Genomic DNA, 21369 nt, shown 5'->3' on the forward strand with positions numbered 1-21369 from the left:
TGACACCGCCGCAATTGTAAAATCTGGTGAAGGAACGCCAAGTTCCGGTCACATGACCGGAGCACAGCCAATAGGAACGCTCTCTCTCTCTCTGAAATGACCTGTGATTGGTCAAAGTCTCGCATCACGGGCTAGATTTTTTAAAGCCTGAAAACAGAGCCATGAGGAGGTGCAGAAGTCTAGTTATCTCTCAGAAAACTTGAATTACAATATGCTGAAAGGTTATTATGGAATGTTTGCCCGATGATCCCAAAAATATACTGCCTACTGCCACTTTAATCACACATATTTGATCTGTTAAATATGTACCTTAAAGGGAGATTTGTCAAGTATTTAATACTCTTATCAACATGGGAGTGGACAAATATGCTCCTTTATCCAAATGTATGTATATATTTATTATTGGAAATCAATTAATAACACAAAACAATGACAAATATTGTCCAGAAACCCTCACAGGTACTGCATTTCGCGTAAAACATATGCTCAAATCATAACATGGCAAACTGCAGTCCAACAGGCATCAACAGCTGTCAGTGTGTCAGTGTGCTGACTTGACTATGACTTGCCTCAAACTGCATGTGATTATCATAAAGTGGGCATGCTGTAAAGGGGAGACTCGTGGGTACCCATAGAACCCATTTTCATTCACATCTTGAGGTCAGAGGTCAAGGGACCCCTTTGAAAATGGACATGCCAGTTTTTCCTCGCCTAAATGAAGCGCAAGATTGGAGCGTTATTCAGCCTCCTTTGCAGGCAAGCTACTATGACATATCAATGTATTCTTTAGGTTTTCTAGTTTCATATGATATCAGGATCTTCACTCTAGCTTTAAAACTGAGCCAGCTACGACCTAAAAATTGCAAGTTGCGTTAATGCGTGAAAGGAATTAGTGGCACTTGTGGCAAACTCATATATTCCCTTAGCCTACATCGTCTTTTAAATGCAGTCTTTTTTAATCTTATAGGTTTATAAGATGCACTATGTGACCATACCTCTAACCCTCGTAGGCCTAATAATTTTGTTTGAGTACAGCTTTATTATCAGACTCAATTTGTAGTTGACTTCCTTCTCCCTGCTGCCTTCTTTGGTCCATAATATAATATATTGATCCAATTCAGAAAGCCTGGATCAAAGCCAAATATGCGGAGAACACACTTAAGAGATCCATTCCACTCTGTCAAATGGGTTTCTCTGCATTCAAAGCACAGGCTGTATATAGTTAGATGAGGTACATCAGATCAATTCCTCTCCTAAATGAGTCCAGCCTGGTCACCATGAATAGACCAATATATCTAATAATATATTTTTAATCCACATTACTCAAACGTATTGGTAGGGCTGGGCAATATGGCCAAAATCTTACATCCCGATAGAGGTCATTTCATACCTCAATATATCACGATATAGCATGTTTTCTGGTGAATCAACAAATAAATAGTCTATATGAAATAACCACATGATTTTGTATACTCCTGTGTGTAACACATACTTGACAAGTGAAAAGTACTGAGTATTTTCTCATTTAGATAAGAACTTAAGTGCAAAATTAGCAGATTTCCTGAGTATTTTTAAGTTAGTATGTGCTTGTTATTATCAGTTTAGATGATGTTTATTACGATATCTTGATATATGTTTTCATCACGATATGATTCCATTGAAACAAGATACATTTTCCTATTGAATTATTGCCCAGCCGTATTCGTATTGGTTTATAAACTCGATCTGCAGGCCTGTTTATTTAAAAAAAAATGTCATCATCAGTATCACAATTTTTAGTATCAGTGACTCATGGATTTGTCAGGTTCTTAAAAGTTGATCAACTTTGAGTGTCTACATGTAAGATCAAGGTAATGGCTAGGGATGCACCAATCCAACATTTTCAGTCCCGACAGCGATATCTGGGCTTTGGGTATCAGCTGATACCAAGTACCAATCCAATACCAGTGTTTAATTAATAAGCTGTATGCCTCGCTGTGTGGAAGTGACTGGGGTCATTCTTTTATGTGTAAGGCTTATCAGGCTTGTCTTAAACATTGCTTTCCTAACTTTGTAAAACAAATTCTGACCAATAAATACTATAATAATAATAAACCTTACACTAGCAACTTGGAAAAGAAAATCTTAAAAATTGATAGGAATTATAATTCAGGTGTAAACCTTTTTATTGCAGCAATGAATTGGTCAAAAATGAAACAGAAATCAAAATTACAGTACATAATGTATAGAATTGAATTGAATAGATCAGCTCCATTCTCACCGATATGCAATCCAGCTATTTGAATCAGTATAGGTCCGATATCCGATGCAGTATCGGTATCAGTGCACCCTTAGTAATGGCCACTTCTTTTCTTTTCTTTTCTTTTCTTTATAGCACTGTTTTTATTGTGCTTTTATGAATTGAAACTTGTAAAACACAACTCTCCACATGAGAGATCATACAAGAATTATAATTATACACTGGTAGTTAACAACCTGTCACATGAGTTACCCTGCACTATACTCATTTTTAACAGTCTCTTCTGCACTATATTCACTTTTTTAATAGTCCTGTATCACAGCTGTTACCCTGCGCTATATTCAGTTTTCTTCATCTCCTTGTATTTTTCTATCTGGTATATTCTTTGTACTTTGTACTTTGCACTACTAACTTTTTTACTGCCTTTTTACTAACATGTTTTGCACTATGGAACTGTGATGCTGGAAACTTGAATTTCCCTCTGGATCAATAAGGTTACCATCCATCAATCTATCTATCTATCTATCTATCTATCTATCTATATAATCAAAATGTACAGCTCACAGAAGAGTGTATTGTCTTACCAACAGTCCTACCAACAGAAAAAAATAGAAAAAACTAATAATAAAATAAAAAAAAGAAACAGCCACCTCTGAACAAAATAAAATAATCTCATGTCATGTCCTCTAATGTCAGGGCCTATATCTATTCTATATCTATTAAAGTTAAAATGGCTATAATTGCTATATTAACCAAATATTGTTATATATATTGCAATGCAATAATTTAAAGGCTGTCCTGGTAGTTTAAGTTGATTCATGAATACTGATGCTACATTTAGGCTCTTTGTTTGTATAGAAACCATCTGAGGATGGGACCCCCGCTGTCTCCAGGGGCAACGGGACTCCAGCTCAGGCATCCGGTGTGTTAACCGGCTGGTCCGGATAACATTATAATAAGTAGACGGTGGAGGAAGCTGCAGCTACTTTATGAACATCAACTGGACCGTTTGTAATCTGTGCCTAACACATGATAAGTTGCTGTTTCTGGGAGCCTGTGTAATAATAAATCTGTGGCTGCTCCCATCCATAAACCAGCCCGCCGTCCAGCGCGGAGCCAGAGCGACGTCACGCGGCTGGAGAGGGCGCGTCACACACACACACACACACACACTCACGCTGTGGCGTGTTTACCGAGTGGAGAGTTTGTGATCGGACTTGCAGAGCAGAGCGCATGTATAGACAGACTGTCACCGAGCAGACAATGAAGAGGAGCGGATCGCTTGTTTCTCCGATAAGATGAGAGCCTTTGTGTTGAGTCTGATGAGTTCAGGAGGATTTCTGAAGGGAACACTAACAGTTTACACAGAGGACATGTCCACAACTACGAGTCCAACCATCCCCTCCTCACAGCTGACATCGGATCAACTCACTGTGGTCGCTGCATCCTGTAAGTAAAACATTTAAAACATATTATAATAAAGAAAGCAGATTCTGTTTTGTGTCTCTGGATAGTTTAATTGAGCCATACTGCAGCATTGTGATAAGGGTTGCACTATGATAATGTGTTTTTATAGATAGCAGCTAATTTGATCACATTCAAAGCTCTAAACCATAATTACAGTTAATGGCATAATTAGTCTATTATGTTCCAGCTGTCATTGTTTTTGATAGACAGTTAGAGCAAAACGAAAAATTACACCTTTAAGTTTTCAAATTCTAGAGACAGACTGTCAGTCAGAGCTGTTCAAAGTGAATCAACTTGCTAAATTCACAGATTTGAACTCTTAAAAGCAAACACTGTTCTTTTACTGCCATAAAAACACACAATGTCTGTCTGTTTCACAGTTGATTAACAATCATTTCTTTCTCTGCTTTTCAAACAGTTTCTTCTCTGGTGTTCTTTTTGGTTATTGTGGTGCTGCTGTCCATTATTTACCGCAGGGATCACCAGTGCTGCAAAGTGTTCTCCTATCAGGGGCCACATGCAGATATGGTAAGAAAAAAACAAAAGGGAGAAAGTGCCTTTTGTGCTGAGTTTTCTTTTTTCTTTTTTTTTTCTTTTTAGTGACTCATGTTCAGTTTTGAATCTGATCCAGATCCACAGTTGTTGAGGTCACACTGAAGAGAGAGAGAGAGAGAGAGAGAGAGAGACTCAAAGACACCACTCAGTGTCGGGCCATTACAAAGTGTCAGATTCAATTTGCATGGCTGTGGGAAAAAGGACTACAATAAACTTGATATGATCATTGTCAGGCGATGTGGATTTGCCTCAGTTGAATTAGCTGGCCCTCCAGAAATATCTGCCACAGCATCTCTAATGGAAGTGGACAGAATTAGCACTTACCGCGCATATTGATGCTGCTTCAGCACCTAATTAAATCACTGCAAATCAGATTTTTGCTGCTCACATCAGCATCGCAGGTGAAGCAAAACAACTTAATCTTTAAGGGAGTTGGAGGCATTTTATATCTTTATTAATGTATTTTTTTATGCCTCCAACATCACAAATCTGCCCGTAGGCGATGGTGCAGGATGAGGTGGAAAGGACATGTAAACACAGAGGTAACTTTTCATTGGTTGCCTCTGCTTCCTCTTCCTGACTTGTTTCTCACCTCTGTGAGTCCCAGGGGCGAAATTTGAGTGTTATCTTTGGATTGCAGAGAAGCAACTTATAACAACCTCCCCCTTCAACGGACAGGAAGGTCTGTTCGGCTGTGGTTTTAATGGTGAAGTCCCATTTAAGGAACTAACAGAGCGTTTCACTGGTACAAAGTGGCCTCTTGTAAAGTATCTGTGCACATTGTGTCTGATAAGAAAACATTAACTTACAGTCAGGTCAGTACAGTAAAATACACGTGACAGACTGTGTTTTCAGAGTTGATTTTCATTTGTTATGGGATAATTAATACACTTAAGAGTTGTTTGATATGTTCCTGAAACTGATTCTTACATGTAATTGGCGTAATATGATTGAAAAAGGAAAGGGCTTTTTTTGTTTTTATTATAAGGAGACAGAAAGTGAAGGTTAGTCATTCTCTCTCACTCTCTCATTGTGTTCCTGTGGGACATTTCATGTCTTCGACTTCATCGTCACATACCTTTCCCTGCTTCAGTTTGCACCATGAATAGTGGGCCGACCCCGCTGTGGGTGTTGGGGACACAACGGGGACAATGGATCTCCTTTAGGTTTGCGGCGGTGAAAAAAGGCACACTGCCGCTGGGGTCCTCCCCCGACTTCAACACTGATTTTACACGGTTGTGCTTTTTCACACTGGCGGGAGACAAAAGGACAAGTCTCCCTTTTTTTCTCTTTCTTGAGGAGTTTTTTTTTTTTTGGGCTTCTTAAAAGTACAAACCAGTGAGGGGAAAGTGACCTTTGCCATCACCTTTTTGGGTCTCTCTCTCTGAAATGATGTGAGGGTTATGGCAAAGGTCGTCGTAGTGCGTCACTCTAAGTGTGAGTGATGTCATTGTTTAACTGGCCTGGGAAAATAATAAATCAGATATTTGAATACTGCTTTTTACATGCTGATCTCACACTTTTGTTGCCTCTCAGAGGAAATCTCCTCAATAATAGCAGCAAAAGTTGCCCTAACATCTCTTATCCTCACGCTGGATTTAAATCCCAGTCAGGCAACAAATTGACTTTTGTTGTAATGCCGGCCCAAATGACATACGAGGCCATAATGTGAACTGGAGTGTGCTCGTTAAGAAGTACCTGCTGCAGTTACAACGGGAAGAGAGGGCCCACACAGTGTGGTTTGTTGCCTAGGGACCCCGGTGACACAGTAGGACATCACATTGTTCTCCACACAAAAGAGACTCATTTGGACTCCAGGCAATTACCTAGTGTTCCTGGCAGTCTTTTTTTCAGGATTCTTTCGCCTCATACAGTGAGACGCTGACAGGTCTTGTTTTAAAGTGGGTGGGACTGGGAGGAGGCACGGAAATCGGAGGGTGGTCGTCTTATTGATTGGATAATTTATGGTATTGCTAAACCAGACAGTGTCTACAGTGATGAAACAAGGCATGAACATTGCTCAATTGGGCTTAAATAAGTGACTAATTGCAGCAGGATCCATATAGTTAGAATATAAGCTGATGAATGCGTGTAATGGATAACTCAGCTCGTCATTACTGCTTGTTTTACAGGACGCTCCTCCTCAGTACTACAGCAGCAGACAGACTCTGGTGGGATCTTCTTGTCTAGAGCAGACTCAGATCATGGATGACACTCAGGTGAGAGAGAGCCCCGCATTAGCATCATCTGCTGTCAGCCAGTCAAAGCATCAGCTTTCCCTTCTATGTACACTGTGGCAGCAGATAAAGACACTCTCATTAACTGGCATTAACATGCGTCCTGAGTGATCCAAACACAAGTGGACAGCTTTAAGTAGGTCTGTTTGCATCTGGTATTAGAATGCGTCTCCAGTGACCGCTTGTGATCCAATCTCATTCCCCGCTCTATATGCAAATAAACACGTAGTAAACACACGGCTAATACAGCGCAGACGTTGTGACGTAATATCACATGAATGTCATTAGTAATATCCTACATATTCCTGAATTTGGGTACATTTTATTGACATCAAAATATAAGGTAAGGTAACAACAGTATGATGATAATGCACTTTGCGTGCCTAGTCTGATAGTCTGTAGATTATGTAAGCTATGTTTAAGATATATTTTTAATAAACTACAGTTGTACCGACAGAATACAGTAGAGCACGAAGCTGTTTCCATGCTGCGAGGCCAAGCGCTCGCGTCTGCCTGTCTATTCACATGTGGAGCGCAGTGAGACGCCGCGGATCCCTGCGGGACGTCAGTTGATAGGCGGTCCTTCAATGTGGCCCAGGACACATTCCCGTACACACTGCTAAAAGAAGTGGCCATATGTGGCCCAGACCACCTCTGAATGTGGTCTGAGTGATCGGATCTCAATGCGTCCTCAATGCATCTTGAGTGCGTTCACACCTGTACTTAGGCAAGGCAAGGCAAGGCAAGTTTATTTAAATAGCACATTTCATACACAAAGGCAATTCAAAGTGCTTTATATACATAAAGGCAAGATAAAAGAGCACAAAGTGCATATGACAAAAACAAATAAAAGAATTTAAAATTATAAATTATAAGAAAAAAATTAAAAGGATAACAAAAACAATCAAAAGACAGTAAAGTGCAGCATTTGATCAATTAAGAAAAGCGTCTGAGAACAGTTTGGTCTTGAGTCTAGATTTAAAAGTGGCCACTGTTGGTGCATCTTTGATCTCATCTGGAAGTTTGTTTAACAGTTGAGTAGCGTAGCAGCTAAAAGCAGCCTCACCATGTTTCCTTCTCCTCTTGGGTACTACTAATAGATTTTTTCCCTTAGAGGTCTCGTAGGTGTGTACTGCTGAAGCATATCTGAGAGGTAATTTGGACCTACCCCCTTTAGTGATTTGTAAACAAGCAGTAGTGTTTTAAAATCAATTCTGTGACTTACTGGGAACCAGTGTAGGGACTTAAGTACTGGAGTGATGTGATCAGTTCTTTTGGTTTTTGTTAGAACTCTAGCAGCTGCATTTTGCTTACTTAGAGCTGTACACTTGTGATCACTGAGGACGCATGTTAGTACCAGGTCTGAACAGGACCTCAGTAGTACTCACCTTTGGAGTGTGAGTGCTTTAAAGTGGTTTCAATGATCCACAAATAAAAGCTTCTGCTTCCTGTCCCTCATAAGTGTCCCTCTGTGTGTGTCTCAGCAGGCAGGTCAGCTGTTCTACGTGGGCCTGCCCTCCAGCTACAGCCTGCCCTCACTGGAGGCCCCCCTGCCGAGGCTCCCCTCCTACGAGAGCGTCCGAAAGAAGGACCGCCAGAGGCAGATCCACATGATGATCGCAGACCGCTTCGGCCTCAATGGACCCATTGTGACTGAGGTCGGCTAAAATTGGGGATTAGGGCAGTGTCGCAGCGCTTGATACAGTCACAAATGCTTTGACAATGAAGTATTTCAGGTGCTGTTGTTGAGCCATGGGAACAGAGGAGATATTGTGCTCCTATTACAGATTCAAATAATGCTCAAGCTCGTGTAAACTCATCTTATTACGGAGGCCCCTCGCGTGTAGCTTCACAATGAGTGGAGATAATAAGAAGCAGGCTCTTTCTATTATGACCACGCTGTCATACAATATTGTAACAAGAGCTTGTTCAAAGATTAGGCTGCATTCAGAGTGCGGTAAACAGGACGCGCTATCAGCTCATCTCGCGCTCGCTGCTGAGTTGTGCTGGCGGCCGCGTTTCAAGGTTTTACCATGTTGATCTTTCGCTGAGCTTTTGACTCGCATGACGCTTGAGCAAACGAGGTAATGAGAAAAAGGCACATCAAACATAATTAAAGCCTGCATCCTGTGTGCAAACAGTGCCCGGGAATGCAGCTTTGTGCTGCTGTCTTCTTGCTTTTTTTTCCTCTTTGACCTCCCATTTTTTTCTCCTTAATTAAACAGTCCTTAGCATGGCTGCCCATCTCTTACACACACACACACAAAGAAAGCGCATTCACACACGGTACTTTCAAGTCAACCCATCACTGAAAGGTCTCCCTCCCCCCTGACCAGAGTTCAACTGATGGCCCCTTAATTTGCCCCTGTCTGTCCTGCGGCCTGAAGCAGGATAGCAGTAAAACTTTGCGGCCTGGTGTGAGTGTGTGTGTGTGTGTGTGTGTGTGTATGTGGTGTGTGTATCACACAGAGGGCAGGGTTGTAGGGTTGCTCTTGTCGCCTGAGGGTCCCCAAGCAATTAAAAGATAAGAGGACCCAGTCGGGGAGTGTGAATCTGCCAGATGTGATCAGGAAGATAATGCATTGGAGACAAATATGTTCCAGGCGGCCGACGTGGAGATTAATTGGTAGTGTAAATACAAACATGTTCCACTTATTTTTAGGGATAGATATCAGACCTCAGGATGTTTTCCAAGCAACACTTTAATCCTGTGAAAAAAAAACAGAAACATTTTCTGTCTGTCCTGAAGAATTTTGTGGTTATCACCTTAATGCCTAGTTCGCACTACACGACTTAAGCCCTGATTTTCTGCTCGCCGACAGTTTTTGGAGCTCCACGACAAAAAGCCCAGATCAGAGGCAAATCGGCGTTGGCTCGGCGCTCGCAAAATCATCCTCGAGTGCTCTGTGTGAACTGCTCGAAGACGCGAGCCGAGAGGTTTGCCGGAGTCTGTCAGAGAACTACAGCCAATGAGAACGCAAGACAGACGGGTTGAGGGGAAACCTGGCGGAGGGTTCACCTGTAACAATAGGAACTTTATTGTATGTGTTGAATATGCAACACGGACCAAAGTTGTTGTTGCACCTAGGGTGTTGGATGTTTGCATGACATAACATCCAACACCCTACATAACACCTAACACAGTGACTGATCTACATAGGGGAAGTAGTAAAGACATGGGAACAGGTTGTTATGTGAACTTTGCCTGTGTCACTTCTCGTGTGTGTTTTCATGATTGAAACGTAGTTTGGAGACCTCATCGGGGAATCCTCCCACTGAAAGATTTAATTGCTGTTTATAAACTTCTGCTGCTTTCAATGTCTTCTTGGAGGAAATTGCCGCGACATAGGGCGTAAACATAGTTCCTATGTATGTAGTTTTAATAGAAACAAATCAACATTCATGAAAATAAATTGCATAAATATTAATATGTAAACAAATAAAATATTAAATAATGACAATAATTATGGCAATCATGTTAAAAGTTAAAGCTGGTGTTCTATTGGACTACATTATATTGAGAGGTGTTTCAAACAGTTTGTCCTCCCTATTCACATACTGTACACGTCCGTCCCTATTGCAGTCCAGTACAACACCACTGTGAAATATGACCTCGATGCTAAAAATGATTTATAGGCATCATAACAATAGACTTTATGGCAGAACAGTTTACCTAAAAAAAAGTGGTGTATTTTCAAATTCTGTCTTGTTTTTCTGCGTTTCCTACAGCCTCCTCCAACATATGAAGAGAGTATCCGCCAGTCTATGGAGCTGCCGTACAACATCCTCTCATCCAGTCTGGACATCTCCCTTCCTCAGAGTATCTACACCAACACAGGGCCCGACACACCTCATCCAGTCAACTCTGATACCAGCAGCACTGTTCTACCTGTGTGATTACTGAGCAAGCTTCTCAAGCTGTCTGATGAATGTCAAAGACGTGCGATAGCTTTATACAAGAGACATTGTTGAAGACTGGATCCTTCCCACACAAGCTGATCCAGATACCTCAAGACTGAGTTAATGTTGAGAGACGGTTGATGAAGGAGTAACCAAAGAGGAGCTTCAGGGAAAGGACACCTTTGGCTTGGCACATTTGAATGTTAAAAACACTTTGTGACAGCTACTGTCCATGCTGATGGATTTCATTTCCTGAGGTGGCTGGTACACCTTGAAGAAGAAACTTGTGGACTACAACATACTTAAAAGGGAACCACTATTTACTTTGTTGATTATAATGAACGTCTGTCTTCTCTTTTATTGTGCTGTTCCTGAGCCAGAGACCTCATTGTCTGGTGTGGTTACCAGAGACCTGTTCCTGTACCCTGCCGTGCCATACCGCCATACTGCCATACGGTTCAGCCTGTGAGAGGGAGAATAAAAAAAAAAGGTGCTAATGAGAGTGCCTTCCATGAAGTTATAATAAGACATTTATCACGACAAATGTTTTTTTTTTTTTACCACTTTGTTTATTTTTTCTCTGTGAAGACAGATGGGACTCTTGATGATTTCTCACTTTCTTATATAGAAGCTCTGAGTTGTTTGTTCTGTTCTCCAAAAGGCTTCAGAGTGAAGCAGAGTGAATGTGAAATGAAAACAATGGAGAGATACCAAGTTCCTTGTCGAGACCTGCTTTTGTTTTTCTTTATCACACAACGTTACCATGTACACACGGCAAATGTTTGTCATGTACTCTATTTATTGAAGAAAGAAGAGCGATTCCTCATTATTTCTGAAAACAAATGTAATAAATACTTTTATCTTTTTGTCGATGGACTATTCTAATTATACAGCAGTAGCACATTATGGATATTTAACAAGCATGTAAAGAGCAGTAGATACAAACAGATGCTCATAGCGAGGCTGGCCTTTGATAGTGTAGTTATATCTCCATGATGTGTGGGTGTGTGAAAGACAGAAAGGACACTTCAAGGACTAGTGTGTAACATTTAGGAGGATCTATTGGCAGAAATGGAATATAATATTAAAAAGTGTGTTTTCTTTAGTGTATAATCACCTGAAAATAAGAATGGTGTTTTCGTTACCATAGAATGAGCTGTTCGTATCTACAGTACATACGGGTCCTCTTCATGGCTTGTGTCTAGAAGGTAACACGCAAATTGCAAAACTCTCGCGAGATGGTTAAGGTTAGGCATTGACTCTGAATGGTATTAGCATAGGTCGTCGTTTTTGCAAGTTTTCGAATTTGCGGGTTACCTTCTACAGTAGATACGACCTTCTTCACGGAGCCGTCCACCATATTTCTACAGTAGCCCAGAACGGAAAACCAAACACTGGCTCTAGATAGAGCCATTCACATTTTCATGTTTTCACGCCGGCCACCGTAGTTCTCCTACACGCTTGGCACACGGGAGAAGTTTCAGTTGGTTGCTATCCGCAACCTCACTGCTAGATGCCGCCAAATCCTACACACTGCACCTTTAAGGAAAATTCAAAAGGAGACTTTTGTCCAACTAGTCTGCAAGTCCTAGGCTTTATTTTTTTTTCCTGTTTTCATACTTCTTAAATTAATTTGTAGAAAAATGCCTGTCCATTCTATCACCATGATTTTAATTGGAGCTCCTTAAATGTTTTTCCATTTTTTTCCAGCTCTTATGATCTTTTTTCTGTCAGCTCTTAATTAAGCTATTAAGATTAAAAAATAAACTGCAGTAATGTTTTAATGAGACTGCACATTATCAGAAAGTTGTCTCTGTAATAGAAAGTATCAGAAAAAAAGACAAACAAGATCCGTCATCAAATATATTGTCTTATTGACCTCTGTTGGCTAAACACGTTGTCCCAGATATGTTCTGAATATCTAATAAGCCTCAATCATATTTACTTTGCTGTTTCTGCTCATTTTATATGTGTTTTTTATTTTAACATTGGATCATATGACCATGTTAAAAGGGGTCATTTCAGTTGAAAGCCCAGTCGAGGTCCACAGGCTGTGGAGCCTGCCGGCAGAATAGTGTCACCAGTCGTCACCTTTGACCGAAAAAGACAAAGATATCACTGTTGGTGAAACTCTGAAGTCACACTAATTAAACACAAGTCTCATGTCAGCCCTCAAACTGTGTCCTTTTCATCCCTGGTCAAATGTTTCTTTATCTTGAGTCAAAATCTTAATTCTTTTGACTGTTTCACTCACATGATATAAAAGCCTTTAAACCTTTTAATTAGAAATAAGCAGCAGACCTACAATATTGCCTGTGTTATTGATATTTCACATATCAAGTCTATGATCATTAAGCCAGAGGGGGGCAGCAATCTAAGTTAATATCACTATAAACACGTGTCTTGCTCAAATTTAAAATACCATCATTAGCACAAGTCTCACTGGTATTATTGGTAGTATTCAGATCCCTTACGTAATTGAAGTAAAAATACAACATTGTAAAAAATCTCCATTACAAGCAAAAATCCTGCATTGAAAAAAATACTTATAGGATTATTATCAACAAAATACTTACTGTATCAAAAGCTAAATTATTTGTTATGCAGCAGAATAGCCACTGTGTTCTATTATAATTATTATTATTATATATTATAGGATTATTATTACTGATGTATAAACATGTAAGAAGCATTTTAACAACTTTATATGCTTTTAGGCAGGTCAATCTGTCACCATGCATTATATTTCATAAAGTGATCATATGTTTTGTATAACATATTCAAAGTAACTAGCGCTAATTGAATGTAGTGGGGAAGAAAGTAGAATAGTTCCCTCTGAAATGTATAGTGTAGTAAAATAATATAATAAATATATTAAAATAAATACATAAATGACTTGATAAATAAAGAAATATGCCATTAAATGTACCAAAAATAATATTAAAAATAATTGTAGGCATTAATTAATTGATATAGGCTAATGTGACATAAATTGATATTTCTGTTTTAATTTGCTTCTTTATTTATTTACCTTTGTTTTAATCCCCCTATCCATCTACTCTTCAATTTAATTTTCCCTTTATATATGTATTTATTTAATTAATTATTTATATTAACTTTAAAAGTTATTTATTTTTTGCATTTATTATGTATTTATTTGAAATGTATTTTTAAATGTATTTATTAATTTATTATTAAATTGCAGTACTAGAGTAAATGTACTTCGGTTAAATAATCTATATTTACAGACAGAATTTTTTTTAATTATTATTATTAGCCTAAAAAAAGTGCAAAATACAAAATCAGTATACAAGGGACAGGTATTTGCAGCCAGAAATCACTGCAAATCACCAAAACGTCAACCTGCGTCAGTGACAGCGTCATAGTGACCTTACAAACATGGCGGCGTGCTTCGTCCACCGCCGTAGAACCTTGTACGTCACTGACGGAGAAACCCGAACCTGCCCGAGCAGCCGACCGTCAGTGTGGCATGTAAACAAGGTCAGACACACTGCAGCACACAGTCCGAACACTTCCTCCAGACTCGGACGACTGCTCGATTTAAAGGCAACAGAAGAAGAAGAAGAAACCTCTTCACTAAAATCACCTGAGGAGACCACAGGTAGGCTCGTGCGTCACGTGCGCGTTATCATCAAAGGTGTGTTATTGGTGTTGTTGTGCAGGACGCACTGCAGTTATATGACATCAGGCTACTATTGCATAAATGTATAAAATATGTCATTCTGTTGCATGCAGAGCTTCAGATAAATCATTTTCCATCTTGCATAAGGAGTCTGACTGCAGCTATAATCCAGATTTGCCGCAAAGTCACGCGGCAGGTGAGTGTTTACTTGATGCGCATGCAGCCATCAGCTGGCCTCTAACTGGGTCGCTCTCACGCTGCAAAAAACTGCACGGTCATGTTTTACCACGACATTTCATAACCCTTTCTGACCGAGCATTTCCTTTTTCAATTCCAATATCTTCCACTTATTTATGCAAAATTGAAATTTAGTGCAATATTTTCGCCTTTCTGGTTAGTGTGAATCATCATTACCGCATACATCATATGAACCACCTAGGTAGGTACTGTATGTACAGATACCAGAGTGCTGCACCTTTAAGGAGCTTGACTGAGCTGAGGTGCTGCAAACATCCATTTTTCTTTTAAATAATTAACCTGCATAACTTTATTCATAGCCAATCCAGGCCTGTATGTATGATAGATAAACTCTAGTTCCTTACAAGTAAATGGGAGAAGTGACGTGCAAGTATAGCTTTGTTTATACCATTTTTTTTTCAGCCACATCATCCTCACTCTGGGTTTAAACTGGTCATCCCAGTTTGCTTCAGTGCCAACCAGACACACAGACTGAACTGGTGCATTTTTCTGCAGAGTGAGGAGGACAGAAAAGAGAGAGACTAACCAAGGACAGTGTACAGGGCCAGTCACGTTTCAGACTGCCTGCTTTGATTGCAGTTAATTACCACTTATGTATTCTGACCTCCGATATGACCTCCAGAAAGACTTCCGGTTGGACCCTGTCCTCATGTCTCACTAGAGATAATGTGACTTTATACATGTTTAATAATAGCTGCTAAAGCCAAGCACACAACATCCCTCACTTTTAATAAGCTGCTCTGATCACATTCTGGTTGTTGTGTTTTCTGAATCGCCACATGGACTTTCCATCACATGTTTAATGATTTACATGACATACTGACGGTGTTTTGGAGGTAAACATTAGCAGTGTTCCAGTTTACTGGCTGACTGAAGACCAGTAGGCTGATCATGAGACGGTGTCCTGTCTCACAGACCAAAACTAATAATGCGTTTGGGCTTCAAGGTCAAGATTTGACCCTGAAATGGTTGGCCAATTATGAAACAACAGTGACCTGATTTATTTGTGATGTTTCACTTCAACACATGATGACAAGAAAGTACCAGAGTATTTCCTTTACTTTGAAGATTTTCCTTTTCCTCTGGTTTATTATTTTGGTTTGATATTGTTATATACACGTAAGAGAATTTTAATGTTGTAGTTCATCAACGGGGAACCAATTTTACTGGGTAGATTAGTGGTATAGTAATGCACCATATCATATGTTGTTTTAATGTAAAAAGTAACAGGTAACTATAAGTGTCAAATACATGTAGTGAATTAACAAGTACAATATTTCCCTCTGAAATGTAGTAGTGGAGTAGAAACATAAAGTATCATAAAATGGAAATACTCAAATGAATATGTCAAAATGATATGTAAGTACAGAACTTGAGTAAATGTACTTAGTTACATTCCACTGTTGCTAATCTTAGATATAACCATGTAACTTGTAATGTCCTGTGTCAAAGTTTCCAGGCTGCTAACGGGAACAAATAGTGGAGTTTATGCTGGTGAATAATTGTATAAACTAACATGTCTTTGTGTTTATTCTCTGTAGGACTCTTCTTCCAGACCAGTCAAGATGATGCAGTGTTTTCACTTCATGGTGGAGCCGGCCAAGAACTTTACGGCCAAGATAAAGGTAATACACGAAAACAAACCCAAAACATTGTGTGTTTAATGTGCAAACCTGTTTTTTTGGGTCACCTTGATACTTAAGCAGACAGTGGACATGACAGCTTTTTTTTAGTACCACGTGACTGCACGCATTTCTCCTGGTTTAATTCAACAAGAGAGAGCTGCTGAGAGAGTCTGGGAGGGAGGGGTGTCTTTCTGTTCTGCTGACAGGAACAGAGCCACGATATGCATTTTGATCAGGCAGACTGACCCCCTCCTTTCTAATGTGACCTCTCTAAGGCTCTTATAAAGCAGCACTAACGTCCTCCAAATGTTTTTTGTTTTTTTGCTCGACCCTCTCCAAACACTTTCCCACAGATAATCCTTTAATTTTTATATATTGTTGCAGGAATCACGCAAGAGAGCGAGGAATGAGAAGAGGGAGCCTCTGGATGAGGATCAGCTGTTTGTTGTGGATCTGGCTAGAGATCTGAGCCGAGTGTGCCAGGTAACAATTCACTCATGAAACCAGAAATGGATTTTGTCAGACTTGTAAAAAAAAATATTTTAAAGGAACAGTGTGTAACATTTTGGGGGATCTATTAGCTGAAATGGAAAATAATATTCATAACTGTTTCATTAGTGTATAATCACCTGAAACTAAAAATCATTGTGTTTTCGTTAGCTTAGAATGAGCCCTTCATGTCTACATAGGGAGCAGGTCTTCTTCACGGAGTCCGCCATGTTGCTCTGCCATGTTTCTACAGTAGCACAGAATGGAGGTAGTGTCTACAAGGGAACCTGCAAGTTGGGGAAACTCTGGCGAGATGGTTAAGGTTAGGCATTGATCTTGAGTAGTTAAGGTTAGGATAGGTCATCTCGTGAGAGTTTTTGCAAGTTTTTGCAGATCTCAGATCAGATTTTGTAATTTGCAACGTTACCTTCTAGACACGACCCAAAACGGACAAACCAAACACTGGCTCAAGAGAGAGCCTTTCACGTTTTTACGTTACCTGAAGGCCACCGGAGTTCTCGGACACGCTTGTGAAACTGTGGTAACGTGAGCCGCAGAGTGCAAAATCAATTTACCGTCAGCTGCCGTCTGACTTCCGTTGCTCCTAAATTAGTGTTATTATGGTAAGGATGGCCTATAACAATACTGTTTTGCAGAGCGTTCTGTCTTTCGGTCTGATTTGCACCTTTGGTAATATGCATGCTCAAGATCATGTCAAACTGCAGCGCATGATCGAGACAGCAGGCAGGATCATTGGGATCGATCAGGTGTCTGCAGCAAAGCTGTATAGGGACCTTATTCTAAAAAAAGCAGATCAGATCCTCAACGATCCTACCCATCCTCTCCATCAGAAATTCAAAAGGAGTAGCAGATCAAATAGCAGATTCCTGCAGAAAAAAAATAGAACAACGAGGTATAGCAAATATTTTGTGCCGACGGCAATTAGACTTCTAAACGAGAGGTAAATAGGCTGTAGCCCACCCTATACCCTATACTGTATACTGTTTTGGACGGTGTTTCTCTGTATACTAAGACTGTCGGATTGCACTTTGCATAGAGTTTATATTTTATATTTGTGGAGGGTGTATTTTTTGTACTGGATGTTCTGCTAGTGTGTGTGTGTGTGTGTGTGTGTGCCGGAGGAGAGGAGTGTGCATGGGACTGCAAATGCGCAGGATCCTGGGCAGTGTGTGAGGTTTTTATGTTGTTTTTATGAGACGTGTATATGACCACATGAATTTCCCCTTGTGGGATAATAAAGTTGACCTTTGACCTTTGAGTGAGGCAAACGGCGTTACCATGGTTTTGCACTCGGCGGCTCACGTTCCCACAGTCTTAGAAAGGGAGGAGTGAGCGGAGGGGTACTCAGTTGGTTGCAATCTGCAACCACACCACTAGATGTCGCCAAATCCTACACACTGCACCTTTAAACTCTGACTTTCTGTGTATTGAGCTGTGCGTTGTCTTTATGATCGCAAATGATGGACCAGTAGACCGTGAGGGTTGTCTTTACCTCTCTGTCTATCACCAGCCCCACGTTTACCTCTCTTATCTCTCTGTTTTTCCTCTGCAGAGGTCATCAGTCCTGGAGAACATCTGGAACCTTGAGGACACCTGGCCAACATCTCTCTGCAGGGTCTTCATCCTAGAGTGGGCCTCCATGTTAGAGAGCAAGGTGCTTATCTGAGAAAATCATCCATTTCCAGAAGGATAGTGTAGCGACAAAATATGGCTTACTGAAGGTATAGACAGGTTTTACCACTAAAGGTATGCTTGTGTCTTTGTGCAGAAGAGGCCGATGCAGACAGATGGCTGGCCCGAGATGGACGAGGTCAAACAGCCTCATATGCTTAATGAGCAGGACCTGCTGCAGGCCAAATCTGTGATCATCAGCTGGATCAAGGACCTGAGAGCTCAGCCTGAGGTGGGAAGTTCGAATACAATGTCAACATTTCCCGCTCACCTGACTCTGTTTACTCAATAGAAACATTTTATTCATCTTGCAGCAAAGCGTGTGGCCCGGGGAACCTGTGGCAAAGGTTCTGGAGGACTTGCAGTCAGCCTGGCGTTGGGGCCGCACGCCCAATCTGCTCACTGCTATGGAGCTGGTGTTTTGGACTTTAATTGTGCAGCGCCCAGATAAGGTAGAAGCCCATGTAGCAGTTCACAGAGTCTGCTTAACTCCTTGTCTTTATTGTGTAATACAAACCTTTTTTGGTGTGTTCTTGCAGGACACCATTCCGCAGCAGTGGCTCATGTGGAAGCAGAGGACTCAGAAGATTGGTTAGTAAATCAAAACTGAATCAAGTTGAATTTTGTTTTAAATCTGGAGACTTTCACTTCCTGATGAGCCTCTTACTTTCTCCATCCAGGTGCCATGTCCTACATTCCTCAGCCAGGTGAGTGATTATACTGTATATCAGCATGCATTTAAAACCATTCAAGTTACATTTGGATTGCCTGGTGTATTAATCAGCTGCTCATTGTATAGACCATCATTGCTTTGGCAAAAATAGATTTAATTATAGTTTTGCAACATGAAAATATATGATTATCCACAAGGCTCATTATTGGGTTTGAAGCAAAGAAGGTGGGTAGTGTGCACATGCAAATCCAATGGGGTGCAGGTGCAGGACAACAGCATATAAAGGAAAAGGAGAGGTTGAAGTTTTCAATCTTCCAAAATCTTGATTGATGCATCAGTTTGATCTACAAGATCTTCGTCTGGCAAACATCTATTAGAGCAAAAAACAGGCAGACAGAGAGAAGTTACAGCTCCACCTGCAAGTAAAAGATCATGTGATACAAAAAATATGGAGTGCACCCTGGTGAGAGTTGTCAAATACAATGCAATACATGAGAGATGGATCAAATACGGGCTAAAGTGCTTTCTTTAGGACTTTTTGTTTTTTAAATCTGTGCATACTTTTGTAAATAGTTTGGGGATATCATCTCATTTTTTGTTCATATGGATATTTGCCTACTGAGGTGAAAATGTTGCATCAATTAAAAATTTCAGTGCAGAAACCTCTCCTTTACTGTCATCATAGTATCTACTGTTTGGTCCTTTAATACTGGTTTTACAGCCTATATGTAGTGACAACACAGCTCTGATTCTGTAAAATCATTATGTTGTTGCATTTACGCTGTTAGACAAACCCCTCTTACTACTAAAGCCCTCTGTTTTTTGCAGTGTGGGATTGGATCTCAGATGCGGAAGGTACAGCATTCATTTAATCAAATTATTATTAGTCAGTATGATCTTTACTGAACCAGTCTGGTGATTTAAACCGTGTTACTTTCCTCTCTAGTGGAGGTGACTCTGGATCTGGACACAGCCAACCCTGACCTGCTCATCACCAACGAGAAGAGGATGCGCTGTAGCTTAGAGAGGAAGGAAATTCCCAACTACCACCAACGCTTCGACGGCTGGTGGTGCGCCGTCGGGATGGATGGCTTCGGCTCCGGCCGCCACTACTGGGAGGTGGAGGTGGGCGAGCGGGACTTTAGGCTGGGCGTGGCCAAAGAGTCGGCCCTGAGGAAAGGCTTCAAGTCCCTGAACACAGATACGGGTTACCTGAGCCTGCGTTTGGAGAGGGGCACCGAGCTGAAGGCGCTGACGGTACCCTACACCGCCCTGCCGCCCCACCTCATCCCCCGCAAGGTGGGCATCTACCTCGACTACGACATCGGCCAGCTGTCTTTCTACGACGTGGACAAACACGTCCATATTTACACCTACAACGAGAGCTTCGACGAGAAGCTGTACCCCTTGTTTGGTACAGTGGAGATCATCAAGGATCTGGTGATCAAGTCTCCAGATGCTAAGACCCAGTGTCTCTGCCCCGTGCCCTGCCTCTGGGGTTAAGTTTCCTCCCGACACCTCTTCCTTTAAAAGCCAGTAGATATCATAATAAAGTATAACAAATGGTTATGTAATAATCACTGGGAGGAATCAGAGATCCTGATGTAAAAGACCATCATTGTGCTATTGAATAGCTGCACTATGTGACCACTCTATGCTGCTGCTGCTTTAATGTGATTGTTGCAACCACTTTCCTCACTATAGAGTTACAGTGCTACTCCTTGCTCATACATAATGTATTTTCATATATTTGAAAGGAAACCTATAGTATTAATGTAATGAATTGTGCAATATTAACCCTGCAGTAAGAATGCATTGCTGTGAATGATAAATAAACCAAATCCATGTCTTACTTTTTGGTCTGTTTATTATTACACTAGACATTACATCATAAGTCATCTATTGCACAAAAAACAGGAACAGAGCACAGTAAAAAAATATATGAATATTTAAAAAAAAGGAGAAGTCTGACCTAAGAGCTGAAGCGTGTGGTATGTCAAATTCAGTCCATGATAGATCACAGTATCTTATCTGTCTTTGTTGTGGTCATTTCACATCCTTACCACTAAATATTTCAAGCACACTTAAAGAAGCCACTTACCTGCAGATCATGGTGGTAAGATGGGGGAATAGAGTGGGCTAGAAACAGCACCAGTGCCTAAGTAGACCCAGTAACTGATCTTATGAACTCTTATGGAAATGTAAATCAGATTTTATTGTTACACATTGTATTGTACACAGCACAGCACAGCACACAGTGAAATTTAGTCTGCATTTAACCTATCCTCATATAAGGAGCAGTGGGCAGCTACTATATAGTAGGGGTCAGGTGACTTGCTCAAAAGTACCTCGGCAGTGCCCAGGAGGAGAACTGGCACCTCTCCAGCCACCAGTCTCCAACTTGGTCCATGCGGGGACTTGAACCGGCGACCAAGCCAAGTCTGAGCTGGTGCCACCCCTGAAAAAATAGTCATGATTTCGATTCTAAATCGAAAATCGATCGAAATTAGCAACCATCAAAATCAAAAGCAAGATTGACAAACAAAATTTCACCACCCCCTCATACTTGTACCCGCCAGTGGCTCATCCAG

General features: G+C 40.7%; 2 protein-coding genes across 3 annotated transcripts; both read left to right on the plus strand.

The window, feature by feature from the left end:
• The first annotated feature begins 3346 nt into the window (after positions 1 to 3346).
• On the plus strand, positions 3347 to 11268 carry si:ch73-364h19.1. Of its 2 annotated transcripts, none has more exons than XM_037791121.1 (5): positions 3347 to 3688; positions 4125 to 4234; positions 6394 to 6480; positions 7983 to 8156; positions 10228 to 11268. In XM_037791121.1, the coding sequence occupies exons 1-5, from the start codon at positions 3538 to 3540 to the stop codon at positions 10393 to 10395; spliced, it is 690 nt and encodes a 229-aa protein (XP_037647049.1). In that variant the 5' UTR covers positions 3347 to 3537; the 3' UTR covers positions 10396 to 11268. The 2 variants fall into 2 exon arrangements, with proteins under 2 accessions (XP_037647049.1, XP_037647050.1); XM_037791122.1 differs by having other exon boundaries at positions 3352 to 3688; positions 7986 to 8156.
• A 2594-nt stretch (positions 11269 to 13862) lies between these two features.
• Positions 13863 to 20630, plus strand: LOC119501401 (butyrophilin subfamily 3 member A3-like). Its single transcript, XM_037791707.1, has 10 exons — positions 13863 to 14020; positions 15841 to 15924; positions 16309 to 16407; positions 17987 to 18088; positions 18203 to 18337; positions 18420 to 18557; positions 18645 to 18696; positions 18786 to 18812; positions 19607 to 19633; positions 19725 to 20630. The coding sequence occupies exons 2-10, from the start codon at positions 15865 to 15867 to the stop codon at positions 20279 to 20281; spliced, it is 1197 nt and encodes a 398-aa protein (XP_037647635.1). The 5' UTR covers positions 13863 to 14020; positions 15841 to 15864; the 3' UTR covers positions 20282 to 20630.
• Positions 20631 to 21369: the final 739 nt, after the last annotated feature.

This window comes from Sebastes umbrosus, chromosome 14 (assembly GCF_015220745.1).
Source record: "Sebastes umbrosus isolate fSebUmb1 chromosome 14, fSebUmb1.pri, whole genome shotgun sequence".
Classification (NCBI taxonomy): domain Eukaryota; kingdom Metazoa; phylum Chordata; class Actinopteri; order Perciformes; family Sebastidae; genus Sebastes; species Sebastes umbrosus.